Here is a 22,182-nt window from a genome sequence, read left to right as displayed (position 1 = left end):
TTAAATATTTAATTTATTACTAAAGATGCCTGGGTGGACCATTGCAAGTATTTTTTATTTATTTTCTTCCGCCCACCCCACATTCAGTATTCTTTTTTTTTGATGTATTTAATGTCAGGAATTTCCCCCCCAGCCCTCTTTTGTACAGTGGCTAGGGAGTGTTATCTTTTACCAAAAGAAATAATAATCAGTCAATTTGTTTCATTCCTTCTCATATATATAAAAGAGGAAACAGACATTGCGATCTCCGGAACTTAAAATATGTTGCTCGCTTAGCTTTCGTTAGCTTCTGTTAACATCATCAGAGTATAAAAACTACCATTAAAGAGATATCTGCCTTTATACACCATTAATGAATTAGACCATTGCGTGTGTACTAGGCCTATCTACCCCCTTCCACCTGTCTATCACGTGCTTATCATGTGGGCAATGGTCTAATTGATTAATGGTGTATAAAGGCAGATATCTCTTTAATGGTAGTCTTTACACTCTGACGATGTTAACAGGGGCTAACGAAAGCAACATATTTTAAGTTCCGGAGATCACAATGTCTCTTTTTTCTTTTATAACTACACCATATATATATATATTTTCTTGAAACTTTGGCTTTGGTATAAAGCCTTGGGGTACCAGGGATGAAATGCATCACTACAGTTTCCAAAAAAATCTGCTGGATTGGTCTTCGTCCTTTGAAACGAAGTAGGATTGGAGCCGTGCTGAAATGTGTCGGCGCACGGCTCAAGTGGCTATATAGTGGTTGTGCATTGTCCACTGGGACAGGTGGTCGTGATGTAAGTTTGGAGACAAAATTGCAGCCGTGCAGGGAAAACAATGAGAAAACAACCCTTGAGGTTTGGAAACTTGGGACTAGGCTGAGTGCTGTTTCCAGAGGAATTTTGGGTACCCAGGAATGCTTTGCCCATAAGACTGCCTTCTCACATGCCACAATCCTACCCTGTTTCCCTGAAAATAAGACCTCCCCGGATAATAAACCCAATTGGGCTTTTGAGCCCATGCGTTAAAATAAGCCCTCCCCTGAAAATATTGCAACACAGCAGCAGCCATGAGGTGACCACGCTCACTGCCTCCTGCACCTCAAAAATAAGAAGACCTCCCCGAAAATAAGACCTGCCTGGATAATATTTTCAGTGCATGCGCTAAAATAAGCCCTCCCTGAAAATATTGCAACACAGAAGCAGCAATGAGGTGACCACGCTCGCCGCCTCCTGCGCCTCAAAAATAATAAGACCTCCCCAAAAATAAGGCCAAGCGCTTATTTCGGAGGTCAAAAGAAAATAAGAGCCTGTCTTATTTTAGGATGAGATGTGAAACTCACGGTATCGGTTCCGTTTGGAAAGATGACCTGAGTCAGATAATCGGACCCAATGTTTCCCCCCCCCCAGTCCTCTCTTTAGAATAGAATATTCTAAATATTTGCCTCAATTGCTCAATTTCACTTTCCCTGCTTGCAGTACACAGCTGTATCACTAGAGAGCAGGAGCAGACAAGCTGTGAATGTGGGAGTGTTGCGAGGAAGAAAATAAAGGAGAACCCAGCCAGCGTGTTTCGGTTTCTGCACCTTGGCTCCCAACATCCCTAGTGATGCAAGCTGGGAAAAAGTTATTTCCCTCCCTGGAGGTGAGGGAGGGGGGGGAGGGAAACCAGGAATCGAGCTACCTGAGAAATAGGAAGTGCTGCAATCCACTTTCCCATCCCGAAGCAGAGGAAGGATTCCGGTTGAGTCAGAACCTAGCATGTTTTCACTTTGCGCGTCTATACGGGATGCAAACCTTAGCGCTGAGATCATTTAGGGATTTCTTCATTCGGTTTAGATCCTGCCTGTCCTCAGGGAGCCCAAGGCAGCAGGCTCCACTCACACCCAATCCCTTCTTTTCCACATAACTTCTGGACCAAGAGAGGGACTATGGCTGGCCCTAGAGGTGCTTCCATAGCCGAGAATGAACGTGAACTAGGGGTCTTCCTACTAGAGGTGGGCTCCTACCTATTCGGTCCGGTTCGGCTGAATAGGTAGTAACTCTAGCGGATATGTGACTGTGTCAGTTCTATACTCGGCGGCGCCATCTTGATTTTTCTGTTCTGCACATGGGCAGAACAATCTTCATTGAAAAAAATGTAGTTTTCATTCCTTTTTTTAATGTTGATCGTATTAAGTGCAACTGCGCAAAAATTTTCAGGCGACGAACCGGTAGTAATGGCAGCCGGAACCCAGCTCTGCTTCCTACTCATTGTCCTGTGCCTTAACCCACGTTTCTTAACCTTGGACATTTTTAAGACAGGTGGAGTTGAAGTCCCAGAATTCTCCAGCCAACCATGGCTGGCTGGCTGGCTGGCTGGGGGATTCTGGGAGTTGAAGTCCACCTGTCTTAAAATGGCTGAAAGTTGAGAAGCGCTGCCTTTAACCAGTACAGAACGGTAAACCCCCGTGGGAACGGCGTTGGGTTTAAACCTGATCAGAGACCCAGGGAGTTGTGCCCAAATTCTTTCTTTAGGAACTAAGGGGAGGGACGCCTGGATGTTTTCTGCAACGCTGGGCATCCTCGCCTCGAGGAAAACGTATTTATTTTTATACTAGAAAAAAAAAGGAAGACGTTTTTGTATTATAAAAGTTAGAGTGCCGTCTTGAATCCTGGCCCTTCCCCAAGACAGGGGTCCCTACACTTCCTATTTCAACAGCACTGAATTAAATAAAAAGGGGTGAGGGAGATGTGGAGGGGTGAGAGCCGAGGTGGCGCAGTGGTTAAATGCAGCACTGCAGGCTACTTCAGCTGACTGCAGTTCTGCAGTTCGGCTGTTCAAATCTCACCGGCTCAGGGTTGACTCAGCCTTCCATCCTTCTGAGGTGGGTGAAATGAGGACCCAGACTGTGGGAGCGATATGCTGACTTTGTAAACCGCTTAGAGAGGGCTGAAAGCCCTATGAAGCGGTATATAAGTGCTATTGCTATTGCTATTGGAGTTGAGGGGAAGTTCTTGCTTTTTTTCCTCCCCTTTGAGCTAGGAGTTTTCTATATTCAGCCAAATCGCTTGATCGCCCTTGCTGTCTTCAATACCAGGGAAGACTGTGGGTATGAACCTTGTGGCTTGGGAGAAAAATAGTCGCTTAGTGGGATAACCCAGCGGAGAGGGATGGATGGAAGGGAACTTTTCCAGTGCAACTTTCCATCCTTGCACCCCGGAAGTAGCCACCTGTTTCAGCTGGATGCACAGAAACCTCTGAAAGCCACCAAAAGCTCTGCTCTACCCCGTTTCCCCCAAAATAAGACCTCCCCGGGTAATAAGCCCAATCAGGCTTTCGAGCGCATGCACTAAAAATAAGCCCTCCCCCCCAAAAATAAGACCTCCCTGGATAATACCAATTGAGCTTTTGCGCTAAAATAAGCCCTCCCCTGAAAATAAGACCTACCCAAAATATTGTGACACAGCAGCAGCCATGAGGTGACCACGCGCGCCACCTCCTGCACCTCACAAATAATAAGACCTCCCCAAAAATAAGGCCAAGCACTTATTTCGCAGGGGGGGTGTAATCAAAAGAAAATAAGACCCTGTCTTATTTTCGGGGAAACACGGTAGTTTTCAAGTTCCAGAAACGGTGGGTTGAGAAACTGTAAATACATTCCTGTGTTTTGATCCCTCCTTCTTATCTCTTAGGCTTACTTTGAGGACAGTCTTTGTAATAACCGGTTCCTTTTTTTAAATTTTATTTTTTATTTTCCTCCTCTTTCTTGCGGGAGGGTGGAGGAGCAAAACAAAACAACCCCCCCCCCTTTTGACCTCTTATAACTTCCTATCTTCCTGCCTTTCTTGGCCCTACCTGGTCTGTCTGCTGAGTGCTGCTTTGGAAGCTGGATTCTCTGTACGTTGTTTATCTTTGTATGATTTTTTTTTAACAGCAAGGGAAGAAAAAGTTTGGCACCTACAGAGAAAAAAAGCCAGAAGGGAGGGGCGGGCGGGGACAGGGGGAGAGATTTTAAAAAAAAATATCTGATGCTCTGATGTCTTACTTCCTTCCTCTTCTTCCTTCTATTGTCTCTTGAAACACTGTTAATAAAAATCTAGAGTAAACGCTTTTATCTCCTCTTCTTCTTGCATTTTGGTCTTTATTTTGCAATCTCTCTCACTTCTTCCCTCTACCTTACTACACCTGCATATTAACGCTCAAGCTTTGGAAAAATGCCCCCCCCCCGGCGCCCAAAAAAGATTGGCATTAGCCACAATGTAAATGGTCCGTGTAAATGGGACGCGGTGGCTCAGGGGCTAAGACGCTGGGCTTGTCGATCAGAAAGGGCGGCGGTTCGAATCCCGAGTGCCACGTAACAGAGTGAGCTCCCGTGACTTGTCCCAGCTTCTGCCACAATGTAAATGGTCTGTGTAAATGGGATGCAGTGGCTCAGGGGCTAAGACGCTGGGCTTGTCGATCAGAAAGGGCGGCGGTTCGAATCCCGAGTGCCGCGTAACAGAGTGAGCTCCCGTGACTTGTCCCAGCTTCTGCCAACCTGGCAGTTCGAAAGCACGTAACAAGTGCAAGTAGAAAAATAGGGACCACCTTTGGTGGGAAGGGAACAGCGTTCCATGCGCTTTCAGTGTTGAGTCATGCCAGCCACATGACCACGGAGACGTCCGGACAGTGCTGGCTCTTCGGCTTTGAAACAGAGATGAGCACCGCCCCCTAGTGTCGTGAACGACTAGCACATATGTGCAAGAGGAACCTTTAACTTAAATGGGCATTAGTGATGAAGTAGAGAGAGGCATGGATCTTAATGGATTTTTTTTAAAGCACTCCACTGGAATTATTTAAGTTGTCCTTTTTATTGTTGTCTCCAGCAATTATTATTTGCTTTAATTCGATGAAGAGGTCCACCTAACTTGCAGCTGGAGACGTGCTTAAGTGGGAGTGAGCCTTGGCGAACCTATTTCTAAATATTGCATAGCATCATTGACTGCCACCAGAGATTTCAGGGAAGCTCCCAAGCAGAGGTGTTAAGGCTCCCGCTTCCCGGAGTGACTTCCATAAAGATGGAGGGTTTTGACTCTTCCCATCCGTTTTAAGGTCATCTAAGCACCTTGGCTGGACTTGGAAGCTAAAGAGCGTTGAAACCAGTGGTGTTTAACTGAATAGAATAGAATAGAATCACAGTTGGAAGGGACCTTGGAGGTCTTCTAGTCCAACCCCCTGCTTAGGCGGGAAACTCTACACCACTTCAGACAAATGGATATCCAACTTCTTAAAAACTCCCAGTGTTGGGGCATTCACAACTTCTGGAGACAAGCTGTTCCACTGATTAATTGTTCTCACTGTCAGGAAATTTCTCCTTAGTTCTAAGTTGCTTCTCTCCTTGATTAGTTTCCACCCATTGCTTCTTGTCCTGCCTTCAGGTGCTTTGGAGAATAGCTTGACTCCCTCTTCTTTGGGGCAGCCCCTGGGATACTGGAAGACTGTTACGTTGCCCTTAGTCCTTGGGCGGGGGGGGGGGGGAGATGAATGTGTGGCCTGGGATACAGGTTAGACTGGGCAGCCAAGAAAACTTCCCAGAGACTCCCAAAGGCAAAATTATTCAGTGCTGCTAAGGAAACTGCAGTTCGGGATTGGGCAGCCTATAAATTTAATAAAAAAGAATAGAATAGAATAGAGGCTCAAAGGTCCCATTCCGATCTGTGAAAAAGGGAATTATTTAGCCTGGAATTGGCTTCAATTGCATTCCAAAACTAGCCTGGGATTCAGATGAAATTCCTGGGAAGAGTTCTTAAGTCTTCGGGAACCGTTATCTTCCAAAATCAGGCAGGACTGCGGTGTGACCCACAGCGCATCTCACCTGGCCACATTCCTGCCACGGATAGTTTACGGCCCGCTTTCAAAAATAATAATAATAATAGGGGCACTAGGTCAAAAGGTTGGGCTGTTGGCTTAAACATGCCAACGGAGAAGTACATACCTTGGCTTTATCCGCCAAGGAATCAGCTGTGGATATGATGGGGGCTATACTTCAAAGAAGGGGGGGGAAATAGCACTTCTCTTCTCCTGCCCTTTCATCCTGCCAGCTTCCCCAGAGATAATAAGACACAGATAACAATTCAGGCGAGAAAAAACTCCCATTTGCAAGCAAGCTGCAGATCGCAATTGAATAGAAATAGAATAACAGAATTGGAAGGGACCTTGGAGGTCTTCTAGCCCAACCCCCTGCTCAGGAAGGAAACCCTACACCACTTCAGACAAATGGATATCCAGTCTCTTCTTAAAAACTTCCAGTGTTAGAGCATTCACAACTTCTGTTCCACTGGTTAATTGTTCTGTTGGGAAATTTCTCCTTAGTTCTAGGTTGCTTCTCTCCTTGATTAGTTTCCACCCGTTGCTTCTTGTCCTGCCCTCAAATGATTTGGAGAATTGGGATGAGCCTTGGGTTGAAAGCTCAAAGCTAGGATGATTTGCAAAGCGGGCTAGCAGGAAGCGGCCATCGGAAGCCGCTTATAATGGGGCCTAGAGATGCCTCTCGAGAAAATGACTTCAAAAGAACAAAAACATGTTCCTCTGCTCTTTTTAATGCCCTGGCCCTTAATAAGGTTACGATTAAGAACTTGACCTGCCTGTCTCCCTTTTTGCTCAACCCAGTCACACAAATGGAAATAAGTTACACCCTGGTGTAATGTGAAAAGGAATATGTTCCTACTTGCAAGAGCAGCCAAGACACCGCACAACACCTTCGGATTTAGGTGTGAACCGAAGCTCCTACTGTTGTTAACCTGAAAATAACAGGAGGAGTTTCTCCACAGTCTGGAGTGTGTGTGTGTGTGCATGCGGGTGTGCGTGCGTGCGTGCGTGCGTGTGAGAAGATTTAAGTTGGAAGGATTGGCGGCGGTTCTTAGAGCCAGGTTGAAGGATGAACGATGCTTTTCGATTATCTGATGCTTCCCTGCTGATTGCTGCTGGGTAGAGAGCAGAGGTGAATTCTTTTTTTTTTTTTTAACTCACCGGTTCTGTGGGCGTGGCTTGGTGGAGGGAAGGGTCATGTGATTGGGTGGGCGTGGCCAACCCTTTTTCACTTTTTAAAGCATTTTTTTCCCCTGCCTGTTCGGGCGAATAGGCAGGGGGGAAAATGCTTTAAAAAGTGGTTGGGGGAGCTTCCGACAATTGCGCGGATCAGCTTTCCCCCCCACTTTTTAAAGTATTTTTTCCCTGCCTATTTACTTGATCCTCTGAAGGATCCTCTTTGTTAGCTGTTCGTAGAACCAACAATAACAGTCCCTACTGGTTCAGCCGAACCGGGAGGATTTCACCACTGGTAGAGACCAACGAAAAGAGATAAATCTAGCCTTCTCTGCACCCTGTCTAACATTTAATATAAGCATCTAGTTATCTCTTTCTGCCAATTTCACCTTCTTGCTGCATAAGCTGCAACTTTGCTATTTCCTGCGTGGTGCCTGGCTGCACTTAAAAACTTTCAAAAGTCTCAGTCCATTAGAGTTGCTTTTCTTTCGCTCCTGCTCTCTAATGGGTCACACAGCAGGCCGGCTCAAATCTGTCCGTTTCCAAACCGTGTGCTTCTGCTCCGAACTATAAGTGGAAAACAGGCTGTGATGTGTAGAATAGAATAGCAGAGTTGGAAGGGGCTTTGGAGGTCTTCTAGTCCAACCCCCTGCTTAGGCAGGAAACCTTATACCACTTCAGACAAATGTTTATCCAACATCTTCTTAAAGACTTCCAGTGTTGAGGCATTCACAACTTCTGGAGGGAAATTCTGTTCCACTGATTAATTGTTCTCACTGATGGGAAATTCCTCCTTAGTTCTAAGTTGCTTCTCTCCTTGATTAGTTTTCCCCCATTGCTTCTTGTCCTACCCTCAGGTGCTTTGGAGAATAGCTTGACTCCCTCTTCTTTGGCGCAACCCCTGAGATATTGGAAGACTGCTATCATGTCTCCCCTAGTCCTTCTTTTCATTAAACTAGACAAAACCCAGTTCCTGCACCCGTTCTTCACATGTTTTAGTGTAAACTACTACCCTTTTACAAACTTCATTGAGAGGGATGTGGATATAAAGAAAGAGGAAGAATTCACACCACTCTGGAGACAGAGTCTAGCTAAGTTCACTCGGCAGCCAGAGATGCTGGGGGGGTTGACACGTTTTGAGCCTTTCCAGTTTTTCCAAAAATTCTTCCGAGAGGTGGGAAGTTCCAAATCATTTGATCTTGCTTCCAACTGGAAAGCAGCTTCTTAAAACTCCCGCTTGCTTTCCATGGCCAAGTTGCCTACAAAATTAGGGTTGTAATCATCTGGAACAATTGTAACAAGCTGTTGTGTATGAAACATTTTGCTAATCGGTTAAAAGAGTAACCTCCTAGTATAACAGATGGCCCAGAAAGAACCTGCATACACATAAAATGTAGCTTTTTAAAAAAAAAATCAAAGTTTGTTTTCCCTTTTGCAATGTTTGAACATTGCGGGGACATATGCATAAAAATCTGAGCTGGGAGATTTCAAAAGCAGAATGCTATAGGAGATACAGTTCAGACTCTCGGTTTGGGATTTAATGCTTGAAATATCCTTTTGGTCAAAGTTCAGGAGGAAATGGGAGCCAAGAGGAGATATTAGGATTCCTGGAGAATTTCCCTGGACAGCTCCTTCAGGAAATACCTCCGGGCTCTGTGTGCTTCTACAGTACATGATTTTGGGTTTTTCCTTCAAGAGAAGAGAACATCAGAATAGAATAGAACAGAATAGAATAGATTAAGGAATAGAATAGAATAGATTAAAGAATAGAATAAATTAAGGAATAGAAGAGAAGAGAACAGAACAGGAATAGCAGATTAGAATAGAATATAATAGAACAGAATGGAATAGAATGGAATAGATTAAGGAATAGAATAGATTAAGGAATAGAATAGAATAACAGAGTTGGAAGGGACCTTGGAGGTCTTCTAGTCCAACCCCCTACTTAGACAGGAAACCCTACACCACTTCAGACAAATGGTTATCCAATCTCCTCTTGAAAACTCCCGGTGTTGGCGAATTCACAACTTCTGGAGGCAACTTCTGTTCCACTGATTAATTGTTCTCACTGTCAGGAAATTTGCATGTCACTATCAAGCTGCACAAAACACTCTTTTTCGCCGCCCATAAGTTCTGCCTTTTCCACCCAAAACGGTTGGGCTCTGTTGACACCCTGAAACAGAAACCCGCATGTGGTGCAAATGCTTTTCTCCTGTTTTACAACCTGTGTGCGGTTTGTGTGATGGGCCCATCAAGAAAACCGATATCGCGGATTGCCTTAGTCCTAGATATCCTACCCTCAGCCAGAGAGATTTACAAGCGACTGTCTACCTCTTAGTGTCAGACCTGGAAGCCAAAATCTTTTACCTTTTCAGGCCTGCCACATTTTCTACTGTGGGAAAATGGGAGAGGGGATGATATGTAGGTGGGTGATATGTAGCCATAATAACATTCTTTCTCAGAAAGTCAAGGTCATCTCGCCCTGCAGCTGCGATGAGGTGATTGGGAGGCATCTCCTGTTTTAGATGGTACCTGATTGGACCATGTGATGGACATATGAGTGCTGGGGTAGGGATTTGAACTTTCCTTTGGGTGGGGAAAACCTGGAAGCGTTCAGATTCCGGTTTTCCCAGGTGTGTCAGTATGCCATCACTAATAAAATGGATGCGGTGGCTCAATGGCTAAGACGCTCAGCTTGTTGGTCAGAAGGTTCGGCAGTTTGGTAGTTTGAATCCCTAGCGCCATGTAACGGAGTGAGCTCCCATGACTTGTCCCAGCGTCTGCCAACCTAGCAATTCGAAAGCACGTAAAAAATGCAAGTAGACAAATAGGAACCACCTTTGGTGGGAAGGGAACAGCGTTCCGTGCGCCTTCGGCTTTGAGTCATTCCGGCTACATGACCACAGAGACGTCTTTTTGGCTTTGAAATGGAAATGAGCACTGCCCCCTAGAGTCAGGAACGACTAACACATATGTGTACGAGTGGAACCTTTATCTTTAATAAGATGGAACTTTGAGGAAACTCAAACTCGGAGTCTTCTTTTGTTGGGGGTGTTACTTGGAATCCTGACATTAACCCAAATCTGAAAGCACGTGGCACAGACCCAGTCAATGTGGTTTCTGGAGTAACTCATGGCTTAATAGGATGTATGAACATGGCCAGCATTCTTGGGCATCCTCCCCCACTTCTTCTCCCAAGAAACTGAGCTTTATTTTGCCAGGACGAAAACCAGCGTGCATGAAACCCCAACATCTTCTTAAAACTGGTGTGATCATTGCCAAGTGTTGTGTTTTTCTTTCTCCCGCAGGAGATGCCACATACCTCGACATCTTCCGGGACTTTTCGCACATGGCATCCAACAATCCCGAAAAACTCAACCGCCGTAGCCTCCATCCTTCTTACCGATAGCTTTCGCCTCCGGCGTCGACTTCTGGATGGCTGCCTCAAAGGAGTGACTGAGAGACGAGGGGTCCTGTGTGACAAAACACACAAACACACGGAGGGGCAACTTGTGAAGAGCTGGGGCGAGATCCGAGATGCGACGTCTCTACCCATCCTCCAAAATGGATACCACTTGCGACGCGCCTCCCGCAAGGAGTTGTTTCCCCCCCCCCCCGCCGTTCCCTAGATTTTCGGAACAATACGGCGCGTCTTTGCAAATACATCTGCCAGAATGATTAGCCACGTAGTGGTTAACACATTCTATTGTGTTCCTTCTTGCTGGCCAGGGAGTTCTTCGCTAGCTGCTGGCAGCTGGTTGCCAGTTGCAAACATAAGACAAACAAGGCTGCCTGACAGTATTCCCATCTATTACTACCCTGTTTCCCCCCAAAATAAGACCTCCCTGGATAATAAGCCCAATTGGGCTTTTGAACTCCCCTGAAAATAAGCCCTCCCCCAAAATATTTAAACACATGCGCAGCTGGTCCCCACAATTTGGGGAGGGGCAAGGGGGGAACATGCCCCACGTGTCACCCATGCACCTGCCATCCACATGGAATGGCCTTGCGGAAGCTGCTCCTGCAAATCCTAGTTAACGCGCCCCTTCTCTTAGTGGCGGCCTCAACAAGAGCGGCAGGCCCAGTGATGCTATGGCTGGCAAGAGTGGGCCAGAAACAGAGACAGGACTGATCCGCGGGCCACGGGCCGAGGTTAAGGGGCCTCCTGAACCTCAAAAATAATAAGACCTCCCCGAAAATAAGGCTAAGTGCTTATTTCGGGAGTCCGAAGAAAATACGACCCTGTTTTATTTTCAGGGGAGACACAGCAGTCTTAGCTCATCAGGGGTTCAAGACCATGATTTAGCTTATGAAATAAAATGCAGTTCGATGGGACACATCCCATAGGGAGCTGAATTAGTATGAAGTCTAATTCAGACAATTTGGGGTCCTTCCTTTTCTTTCCGAATGGATGGGGGTGAATGGTTGGAGAGGCTGTGGGTGGGGAAAAAAACATTGGTGGGCATTCGAAAGCTGGCTGACTTGTTGGCAGAGGGGAACCTGGTCCCAGATCAGGGGAGTCACACTGGATTTCTTCGAGGGCCGGATCGGCATTGCAGTTCTCCTCTGCAGGCCGGCGGGATGGGGTTAGACCAGTGGTTCTCAACCTGCAGGTCGGGACCTCTTGGGGGGGTGTCAAACGACCCTTTCACAGGGTCGCCTAAGACCATCGGAAAACACATGTTTTCAAAAAAATATGGAAAACATAAAATAATTTTATGGTTGGGGGTCACCACAACATGAGGAACTGCATTAGGAAGGTTGAGACCCACTGGATTTGACGGACGCCTCCTGTAGCACCCAGCCGGCCAAAACAGGGGTGCGGAGGCCCCATGAGGCCCCTGCGTGGCCCGTTTTCAGCCTCCCTGGCCTCCTGTAGCCCTCTGCTGGCCAAAAATAGGCCACAGCTGCAGGAGAACAAGGAGACCGAAAACGGGCCTTAGTTGGACAATTTTGGCCAGCAGAGGCATCACAGCAGAGGTGGCTTCCAACTGGTTCGGCTGAGTAGGTAGTAACTCAGCTTGCCACCTCCCTGAATCAGTTCTATTGGCGGTACTATCTTGTTTTTTGCTTCTGCGCATGCGCAGAAGCATTTTTTTTTTCAGTACTGTGTGGTGCGTCCCTGAGTGAACCGGCAGTAGCAGCAACCAGAACCCACCCCTGCACCGCAGGCTAGTTGTTTGATATTTCCAGGCTGGCCCCATGGGCCGGGTTTAAGAACCCCGCGGGGCAGATGCAGCCTTGAGTTTTGACACCCCCTGCCCAATTGATATGCCTACAGATTACGGCATTTTTCGGAGTATAAGATGCACCTTTTTCCCTCAAAAAAGAGGCTGAAAATTTGGGTGCGTGTTATACACCGAATACAGCATTTTTTTGCCTCCTGAAACTCCATCCTTTCACCAAAATGGCCGTGCATAGTCTTTAGGAGGCTTTCAGAGAGCTCCTGGGGGTTGGAGAGGACAGAAATGAGCAAAAACCGGGCCGTTTTTTGCTCAATTTTGCCCCCTTGCCCCCAGGAGCACTCTATAAGCTTCCTAATGCCCTTTTTTGACAAAAAACAGGCCCGTTTTCGCAAAAAAACAGGCTGTTTTTTGCTCGTTTTTGCCCTCTCCCCCCAGGAACACTCTACAAGCCTCCTAAGGGCTAATCATGCCTTTTTTTGGGAAAAGAAACGGGTCCGTTTTTGCAAAAAACAGGATGTTTTTGGGAGGTTTGCAGAGTGCAAAAACTTTTTTTTTTAATTTGCCTCTTCAAAACCTTGGTGCGTTTTATACTCTGAAAAATACGCTAAGTCATTATCAGATTTCTGTCTTTTTAAAAACTGGAAAGAGAAACATTAAGGCAATGTCTTCCAGAAACTAACTCTTTTGCTTGGCAAAATAGAACCCTCTTTGGTGAAATCTGAAGTTTTGATTATGGGGGTTTGAATTTCAATTTATGCACCAGAACACTTGATAACAGCCTTATTCTGGGAATATCGAAGGAAATTGAGACCGCTGGCTCGGCTCTCTTAGCCATAATCTGTTAAATGTACCGTCTTCACACCATGGCTTGCTAAAACATTTTGATAATATTCTTTTCTTCCTTCTCTCTCTCTCTCTCTCTTTTTTAAACAACAAGAATTGATGGAAAGTGTTATTTTTTATAAAAACTCATATCGTTTCATGGTTTTGTGGTGTTGTTTTTAAAAAGAAAGTTATTGGGAAGAGTTTGTACTGGTACAAATTCCTTCTTGCTTAATTTCTTAGTGTGTATAGAAGTCCTGGTTTAATATGCTAAAAATGTAATATATCTCCAAGCAAAATATAAGTATTTGTAAAATCTTGGAAGGGGGAGAGTGGGAGAGATGGACAGCAATGCCTTATTTACAAGAGTATAAATAAACTTGGGAGATATTTTCCTTCCAAACTATAGTTTCCTTGTAATTTTTTTTTCCTGGCTTGGGCCTCTTTTTTAAATTGGTGAGAAATTATGTCACGCTGTGTTTTATAGGATAAAATTTATTGGGAACAGTGGTTTTTCCCTTCCAGCTAGAACAAATACTTTGTGTCCCAAGGTTAAGAAGCCAAAATATATTTTCCTTTGAAATGTTTATACTTCTGCTTTCTTAGTAATGCTATTAAATTATATGTTAGGGAGGGATTAGTTTTAGACTTCTAAAAGCAAACATTTCTGATGCTTTAAAAAAAAAAAAGAAATTACACGCTGCAACAGAGATATGTTCAGGCAATTGTCGACAACCACAACTAAAACTGGGATTTATGTTGTGATGTAAGGTGATTGTTTGATTGTTGTGCTCAATTGTGTGACCTTTTTTTTTTTTTTTGCTTGTGACTCTTAAAGGAAATTTTAAAGTGAATACAGTTGTTAAGTGAATCGTGTCATGAAGCAAATCCCACTTTAATGGACTTTGTCAGCGGGGAAGGTTGCAAACGGCGATCATGTAACACACACACACAGACTGCAAATGTTTCCAATGGATGGAAACTAACCAAGGAGAGAAGCAACCTGGAATGAAGGAGAAACTTCCTAACGATGAGGACAATTAAGTCGTGGGTGCTCCATCACTGGGGGTTTTTTAAGATAAAAACTGGACAGCCACCTGTCTGAAATGGTCTGGGGTCTCCTGCTTGAGCAGTGGGCTGGACTAGAAGACCTCCAAGGTCCCTTCCAGCTCTATTCTGATAGGCTGGTTGCCAAGCGCCCCCAAATGTGGCATCACATGACTTTGGGAATCCTGCACCTGTTGTAAAAAGTGGGGACCGATTGTCTTTTTTTCAGTGCCATTGTAACTTGGAACGGTCGTTAAACAAATGGTTGTAAGTCGTGGGTTACCTTTTCAGCTGTTTTTCTTACACCTTATCTCTCCGTCATTTCACAACTGGCACAGAGGGTGTGTGTGTCTACCTATGTATGAGGCTACTGAGATGTGATGTGTTACGGGTTGCACATTTGTTTATATGTGTATAGATAGTCCTCGACCTGCAACAGTTTGTTTAGTGACCATTCAAAGCATCAAACTCTTACAATCAGTGCCACTACAACGGCACTGATTGTAGGAGTGAAATGCTATGTAGCCATAACAACATTCTTTCTAGAAAGCCAAGGTCATCTTTTGTCTCTGCACCTGACCGGAACTGGATGGGTGGAAATGCCAGCATGGCAGTGGAAGATTGGACCATGGGATGGGCTTGTGGGTGTGGGGCAAGATCTTGAACTTTCAACTGGGTGGGGGAAACCAGGAAGCTTTCAGATTTGGGTTTTCCCAGATGTGCCAACAGGTCTCTCTTCATAAATTGGAACTTTGAGGAATCCTTTGCCTCGGACTCTGATTTACTTTTGGATGCTATTTGGAACCCTGACAAGAGGTGCTTACGACTGTTTTTCACATTTACGACCTTTGCAGCATCCTCATGGTCATGTGATCAACCTTCGGACTTCTGGCAATTGACTCACATTTATGACACCGAAACATAATTTCATCCCGTTTTATCCGTATCTCACATTAGTGCACTTTATTCCAATTTCATTTTATACTGTATTTTATTCCAATCTCATTTTAAATCGTATTTTATTCCAATCTCATTTTAAATCGTATTTTATTCCAATCTCATTTAAAAATGTATTTTATTCCAATCTCATTTTAAATCGTTTTTTATTCCGATCTCATTTTAAATCGTATTTTATTCCAATCTCATTTTAAATTGCTTTTATCAAATTTTAGTCATCATTCGTTTCTGGAACTCTGCACTTTGATATGGCCCAAGGGCTAACCAATAAATAAAGATACTAAAGGCCCACATTTATGACTGTTCAGTGTCCCTGGGGTCACATGATCCCTTTTTGCAACCTTCCGACAAGCCAAGCCAATGGGATTCACAACAACTGTGTGACTTAATTTAAGAACTGCAGTGATTCGCTTAACTAACACTGTGGCAAGAAAGTGTCACAGAAAGGGCCAAACTCACTTAACAACCATCTCTCTTGACAACAGAAATGTTGGGCCCAATTGTGGTCGTAAGTCGGGGACTACCTGTATTATTAGATCTTATTTCACAAATAGGGGGTTTTGGCAGACCCAATCCTGGATGGTTAAGTTTACTTTTTTTTTAAATCCTTTCCTTTATGAGAAAACAGAGGCAGCGGATGTCGTCGCTTGGCTGTGTTTCACATTTGCTCAACCCCATGTCGGCTTCAGTCTGTTTTTTTTTTTTTTAACCAGTGCCAATTCAACACAATCTGCCCGAAAATGTGTTCATGTCTTTTTTTCTTAATGCCCGATTTGAACAGATGCATGTTTTCTATCTTGGGTGTGATTTTCCATCCCGCCCCCCAATGTAATGCACCAAGTGTTTTTAAGGTAAAAGTAAAGGTTCCCCTCGCACATATGTGCTAGTTGTTCCCGACTCTAGGGGGCGATGCTCATCTCCGTTTCAAAGCCAAAGAGCCAGCGCTGTCTGAAGACGTCTCTGGGGTTATGTGGCCGGCATGACTCAACTCCCGAAGGCGCACGGAACGCTATTCCCTTCCCACCAAAATTAGTGGTTCCTATTTTTCTACTTGCGTTTTTTACGTGCTTTCGAACTGCTAGGTTGGCAGAAGCTGGGGCAAGTCACGGGAGCTCGCTCCGTTACGCGGCGCTAGGGATTCGAACTGCCGAACTGCTGACCTTTCTGACTGACAAGCTCAGCTTCTTAGCCACTGAGCCACCGCGTCAAAAGGTGCTTTTAAGCCGAACCAAATTGTGCGCCGAAGAACAAGAGGGTAGGTTGACGACATATTTATTTTGCCGTAGGTTCATGCATATATATATACGATATATATATCGTATTGTTGGATTTTCTTATTTCTTATAAATGACAGGCAGAATTTCAACCAGTTAGAGCGGTTGCTTCTATCCCTGGAAAGGAACGAGCTTCAACAGAATGGACGTTGGGCCCTGCAGTTGGTCACTGGAAGGTTTTTGAATTGAGGGTTGTAGGTGAAAAGATGTTTCTGGAAGCAACTGGCAGCTTTCTGGTCACACTCACACACCATTTTCTCACAGCGATCCCTTGATTTGACTGCGGAGAGGGAAGACCATGGCTAAGTGCACATATGAGGACACAAACGGAAGGTAACTGAGCAGCCCGATTTTAGCAGATTGGAATGCCGTTGCTGCGATGGTTTACCTCAGGTTTACCTCAGGGCTGTCCAACCGTGGCAATTTTAAGACTAGTGGACTCCCGGCTGACTGAGTGGTGGGGAGGAATTCTGGGAGTTGAAATCCACAAGTCTTGAAGTTGCCTGGAGACTCCTGGTTTATATTTTTTTTCCCTTTGGCCTTAGAGAAAAAGGTGTATATGAAATATGGGGTGACATCTCCCATTGTAGCCCAACGAAGGAGGCCACTTACAACATCTAAAGCCCAAGTGAAAAGTAGCTGCACATATGGACTAAATTATCTTTTAACAAGCTACCACAGCCTGGGTCACAGAAGCCCTAGTAGTTGTGCTAAGCAGCGGTGGGTTTTACAATTTGTTACCACTGGTTCGCCATGCACGCACCCATCCACTTCATGGTTCACGGGCGCAGGCACACACCCCTTCCACGCATGCACCCGGCCTTATGTGCGCCCACCTTTCTAGCCTCAAAAACATGCCTAAATAGGACAGCACAGAGCCAGCATGGAGGGGGAAAGTGGGGGGCACCCGTAATTTCCGCTACTAGTTTGAGCAAACCGACCCAAACCGGTTGAATACCGCCTCAGGTGCTAAGCCATAACCGGCAGCTTGCAAGCATTAATGGCTGAATCCTCACATTGCACAAAGTTTCAATCCAAGCAATCTAACGGTCTGCTTAGCTGGACTTTCTCCTCCTCCCCAGTTTTGGTCTTCAATGCAGAACTCTACTTTTATCCAATTCTCCGGTTCGGCCTCTCTTTAACTTACCGCACTTGATTTTATCTCTCTGGGCAAAGAACCGGTAGGTGAGGGCTTTGGGGTTACAGCCGTACATCTCCGCCTTGTTGTAACAACAGTCGTGACTGTGGCAACACCTTTGGGGAGAAAAAGTAAACACACAGGGGTCAGATCTGAGCGGTCGAGTTCAGAAGCGATAAATGAATGAGCTCAGTCAGGAGAGGTGTGGCCACCAAACGCCTTCATGCAGAATTACGTGATGTTTTCCGTTTTGTTTTCTTAATACGCAGCACTGAGATTCTAGGAGGTCCCTAACCATTTTGGCCAAGGACCCACAATAAAATACAATACAATAGCAGAGTTGGAGGAGACCTTGGAGGACTTCTAGTCGAACCCCCTGCCTAGGCAGGAAACCCTATACGAGGTGGCGCAGTGGTTAGAGTGCAGCACTGGAGGCTGACTGCATCTGCAGTTCGGCTGTTCAAATCTCACCGGCTCAAGGTTGACTCAGCCTTCCATCCATCCGAGGTGGGTAAAATGAGGACCCGGATTGTTGGGGGCAATATGCTGACTCTGTAAACCGCTTAGAGAGGGCTGAAAGCCCTATGAAGCGGTATATAAGTCTAACTGCTATTGCTATTTTCAGACAAATGGATATCCATTTGGATATCCTTAAAGACTTCCAGTGTTGGGGCATTCACAACTTCTGGAGGCAACTTCTGTTCCACTGATTAATTGTTTTCACTGATGGGAAATTTTTCCTCAGTTCTAAGTTGCTTCTCTCCTTGATTAATTTCCACCCATTGCTTCTTCTCCTACCTTCAGGTGCCTTGGAGAATAGCTTGACTCCCTCTTCTTTGGGGCAACCCCTGAGATATTGGAAGACTGCTATCTTGTCTCCTCTAGTCCTTCTTTTCATTAAACTAGACATACCCAGTTCCTGCAACCGTAGTAATATTCTACTGAAATGGAATGAGAAAAGAATACAGCTCATTCCCTGTATCTTTGCTATCACAGAACAAACCTCTTGCGTTGCCCTGCTAAGTGGTGGTATGTGGGGGGGGGTGTCTCTGGTAACTTTAAGGCTTGTGAACTTCTGTTTATTTCTCTTTCTGTTTAAAGATAGTTGATAACCCGGCGTTGCCTGTCCTTTTTCCTCTGCTGACCAGAAGTCCTGTCCCCCTACCATAGAGTCTCCTCTTAGCCCGGTATTCTTTTTCCTCTACCTGTCCTAACCGAAAGCCCTATCAACTGTGGAGCCGACTGTGACAGGGAGCCGCAGCAGAGGGATGAAAGCCACATGCGGCTCCAGAGCCACACAGGTTGCTGACCCCTGGTCTAATCTGATGAAAAGAAGGACTTGGGACTGACATGATAGCAGTCTTCCAATATTTGAGGGGCTGCCCCAAAGAAGAGGGAGTCAAGCTGTTCTCCAAAAGCACCAGAAGGCAGGACAAGAAGCAACGGATGGAAACTAATCAAGGAGAGAAGCAACTTAGAACTGAGGAGAAATTTCCTGACAGTGAGAACAATTAACCAGTTGAACAACTTGCCTTCAGAAGTTGTGAATGCTCCAACACTGGAAGTCTTTAAGAAGAGATTGGGCAGCCACTTTTTCTTTTTTTCTTTTTTTAAATTTTAATTGAACAAAAACACACAAAAAAAGAATCATCCTTCATTACATCTTGTAGAAAGCGTGTCGATTGGTTAGAGATAACTTTCGTGCATTCCTTCCACAGTCATTACTTATAGTTCATATTAGATTATACACTTTAAATCAAAAATCTTTGTATATCTTACTATCAGTGTGCCACAATTCTCGTTTGACTGCAATTATTTGAACGTGCTTTTACCTCAAATCATTCATACTTAAAGACACAACCACATAAGGGCAGTCATTAGCTATTTCAAAAAATCCTCCAATAGCATTACACCTTTATGATATCTTTTAAATAAAAGTCAATTAACAAAGTTTCTAAACCTTTTCCCCAGCCACTTTTCTGAAGCGGTACAGGCTCTCCTGCTTGAGCAGGAGGTTGGACTAGAAGACCTCCAAGGTCCCTTCGAGCTCTAATCGGATTAATTAATCAACCAACTTCTTGAGAAGATAACCATTGGTCTGGAGTGATGTAGCGTTTCCTGACTAAGCAGGGGGTTGGAATAGAAGTCCTCCAAGGTCCCTTCAAGTTCTAATTAGATTAATTAATCAACCAACTTCTTGAGAAGAAAACCATTGGTCTGGAGTGATGTAGGGTTTCCTGCCTAAGCAGGGGGTTGGAATAGAAGACCTCCAAGGTGCCTTCCAACTCTACTCTCAATGCAGCTGAAGGCAATACGGAATGGCGTATGCCTGAGGGAGCCGGCTGGCAAAGTTCTTCACTGCTTCACATTGAAAGGAGACCTCCCTATACCTGCCAACCAATGATTGACTGTTTTTGCAGGGCAAGTAAATCACTTTGACATGTGAGCTACATGCAAGACAGTGCCTGTTTCACGTAAATGACACAGCAGAGAGGTAATATCTGAAATCAGTAGTTCATTCTTACTTTGGATCGGAATGTATAATCCAGCCACAGGCTTTTTCCTTCCTTAGTGCTGGCAATTTTTGGTAAGCAAGTCAAATATGCAAATTTTAAGAACAGAATGAGTAAAAAAAAAGTACTAGGGGAGACATTATAGCAGTCTTCCAATATCTCAAAGAAGAGGGAGTCAAGCTATTCTCCAACGCACCTGAGGGCAGGACAAGAAGCAATGGGTGGAAAGTAATCAAGAAGAGAAGCAACTTAGGACTGAGGAGGAATTTCCTGACAGTGACAACAATTAATCAGTGGAACAGAATTTGCCTCCAGAAGTTGTGAATGCTCCAACACTGAAAGCTGTTAAGAAGATGTTGGATAACTCTTTGTCTGAAGTGATGTAGGGTTTCCTGCCTAAGCAGGGGGTTAGGCTAGAAGACCTCCAAGGCCCCTTCCAACTCTGTTATTCTATTCTTTGTAGGCAAAGGTTAATATATATTGAGCCCATTGGATGAAAAAAATGAAGGTACCCCCTCACCTGTCGATGGCGTCTACAGGAAGGCCTTGAGTCCCAGGTCCGCAGTGGCACCCATAGTTGGTGAAGTTAGCCAGGCTGTAGGTGACGGTGCTGAGCTGGATCATCTCGTTGAACTGAGGAGGTACGCTGGCCACAAGAGCCAATCCTGAAAAGAGGAATTGTTCATTTTAGGGAAGCAGCAAGGCCAGGAGTTGGCAACCTTAAACACTCAAAGAGACACAAAGGTCCTAACTGGAAGCCCCTCACTCAATTCTGCAGCCGACTGGAAGTCCGGTTCTCCCACCCTAGAGTCTCCTCCTAGCTCTGCATCCTTTTTCCTCTCTCTGTCCTAACTGAAAGCCCTATCAATTGTGGAGCTGACTGGCCACAGGGAGCCACAGCAGAGGGATGAAAGAGCCACATGCGGCTCCGGAGCTGCAAATTGCCAACCCCTGAGCAAGGGCTTTGGGAGGAATCCCAAGGCCATAGAGTCTTTCCTCTGCCTTAGTTAAAGTCTTCCCGTTTCCTCTCCCCAGCATGCTTCAGGGTGATGGCTTGAAGCCATGCCCTCACTCCAAGTTGGCTTTACGATGGAGCTAACTCAGAATCAGGGTCGCTGCCCCTCCATTCACTGAAGCTTTCTGGGAAGCAATTCGTACCGTCGGTCTAAAGAGGACACAATTGCAACTCCCGAAGGAAGCACAAATCGAGAAAAATCTCTCCGCCTCTCCCGAAACCAGGTTTATAAATAAATAGACATGGTAAACAGACACTTGCCCTCTCAAAAGCAGAACGGCAGAGGAATCGACTTACCACAAGCCAAAATCAGCCCGGAGATGACAAGAGGCTTCATTTCTGCGATAGAGCGATGCAAAACAAACCTAGTTCAGCTGTGGGGAGGGCTGGTTTTGTGCAATGTTTCTGGAAGCACCTATCGGCCTTTATAAAGCATCCAAGCAATCAAATCCTTGGATGAAATGACCTGTCCCTCCAGCCACTCTTCATAATAATTATACCCAAAGACCAAAACAAAACAAAGCTATGGACCATAATTACCAAGCGGGTCTGAAAACATTGGGATAATTTTGTTGGATGGAACCCAAAGGATGAGGACACAGTCTGTAATGGCTCCTCTCCTAACTTGAGAAAGTGAAGACTCTTGAAACGGATTATTTCAAAAGGAACCTTTAATCAAGCAGGATGGAAACCATTAGTATCAAAGCAGCATCTGAAAACCTTTTAGGCCATGCAAATGGGATTCAGCTGATAATGACCCCTTCCCCTTTGTCCGAATGCAGATTCTGACCAATACACAAGTGTGAAGATGCTTCCTTAACTCTTCTGCCCTGGGAGTCAACAAAGCACACGTTCCCATGGCTATCTCTAGTTAGACATCAAAGTTATATATCCCACATGGCTACCATAAACATCCCTCCAGAGATGTTGGGACCTTCAGTCTCCCGGTGACAGGAAGCCAGTTGTAAAGTTGTAAAACTCAGTTGTTTCAAATGTAGCTAAAGATTTAACTCCGAGGCTCCCCTCCTCCCAATTGAATGGCAGTATCACTTTTAGGGATCTGACACAGTCTTTGTCCAAGCATTCTTATTCTTATTATTTTGGGGGCTCTGACCACTGCTTTTTATTTATTTAAAACCTCGAGGAAAACAACAACTTGAGACACGGGCTACTTTGGCTTAGTGAGAGGCAAATCAATATATTTTCTGCTCTATATCATGCTTGTTTAATG

General features: G+C 45.1%; 2 protein-coding genes across 2 annotated transcripts in view; one reads left to right on the top strand and one right to left on the bottom strand.

The window, feature by feature from the left end:
* Positions 1 to 13,410, top strand: part of ACAP3 (ArfGAP with coiled-coil, ankyrin repeat and PH domains 3) — a 120,007-nt gene extending 106,597 nt beyond the window's left edge. The window contains exon 26 of the mRNA XM_087702522.1: positions 10,308 to 13,410. Coding sequence (XP_087558648.1) covers positions 10,308 to 10,408 — 101 coding nt within the window. The 3' untranslated portion in view covers positions 10,409 to 13,410. The remainder of the gene's footprint in view (positions 1 to 10,307) is intronic.
* A 3,009-nt stretch (positions 13,411 to 16,419) lies between these two features.
* LOC106541061 (phospholipase A2 homolog otoconin-22-like) lies at positions 16,420 to 21,288 on the bottom strand. Its single transcript, XM_014056390.2, has 4 exons — positions 21,249 to 21,288; positions 20,457 to 20,601; positions 17,433 to 17,539; positions 16,420 to 16,565 (listed from the first exon to the last, which is right to left on the bottom strand). Exons 1-4 carry the CDS (start codon positions 21,286 to 21,288, stop codon positions 16,420 to 16,422), a joined length of 438 nt encoding a protein of 145 aa, XP_013911865.2.
* Between the last annotated feature and the right edge of the window lie 894 nt (positions 21,289 to 22,182).

Source organism: Thamnophis sirtalis, unplaced genomic scaffold (genome assembly GCF_051295495.1).
Source record: "Thamnophis sirtalis isolate CommonGarterSnake01/CBP01778 unplaced genomic scaffold, rThaSir2_p1.2 scaffold_15, whole genome shotgun sequence".
Taxonomy (NCBI): domain Eukaryota; kingdom Metazoa; phylum Chordata; class Lepidosauria; order Squamata; family Natricidae; genus Thamnophis; species Thamnophis sirtalis.
This window is presented reverse-complemented; position numbering and strand designations above follow the sequence as displayed.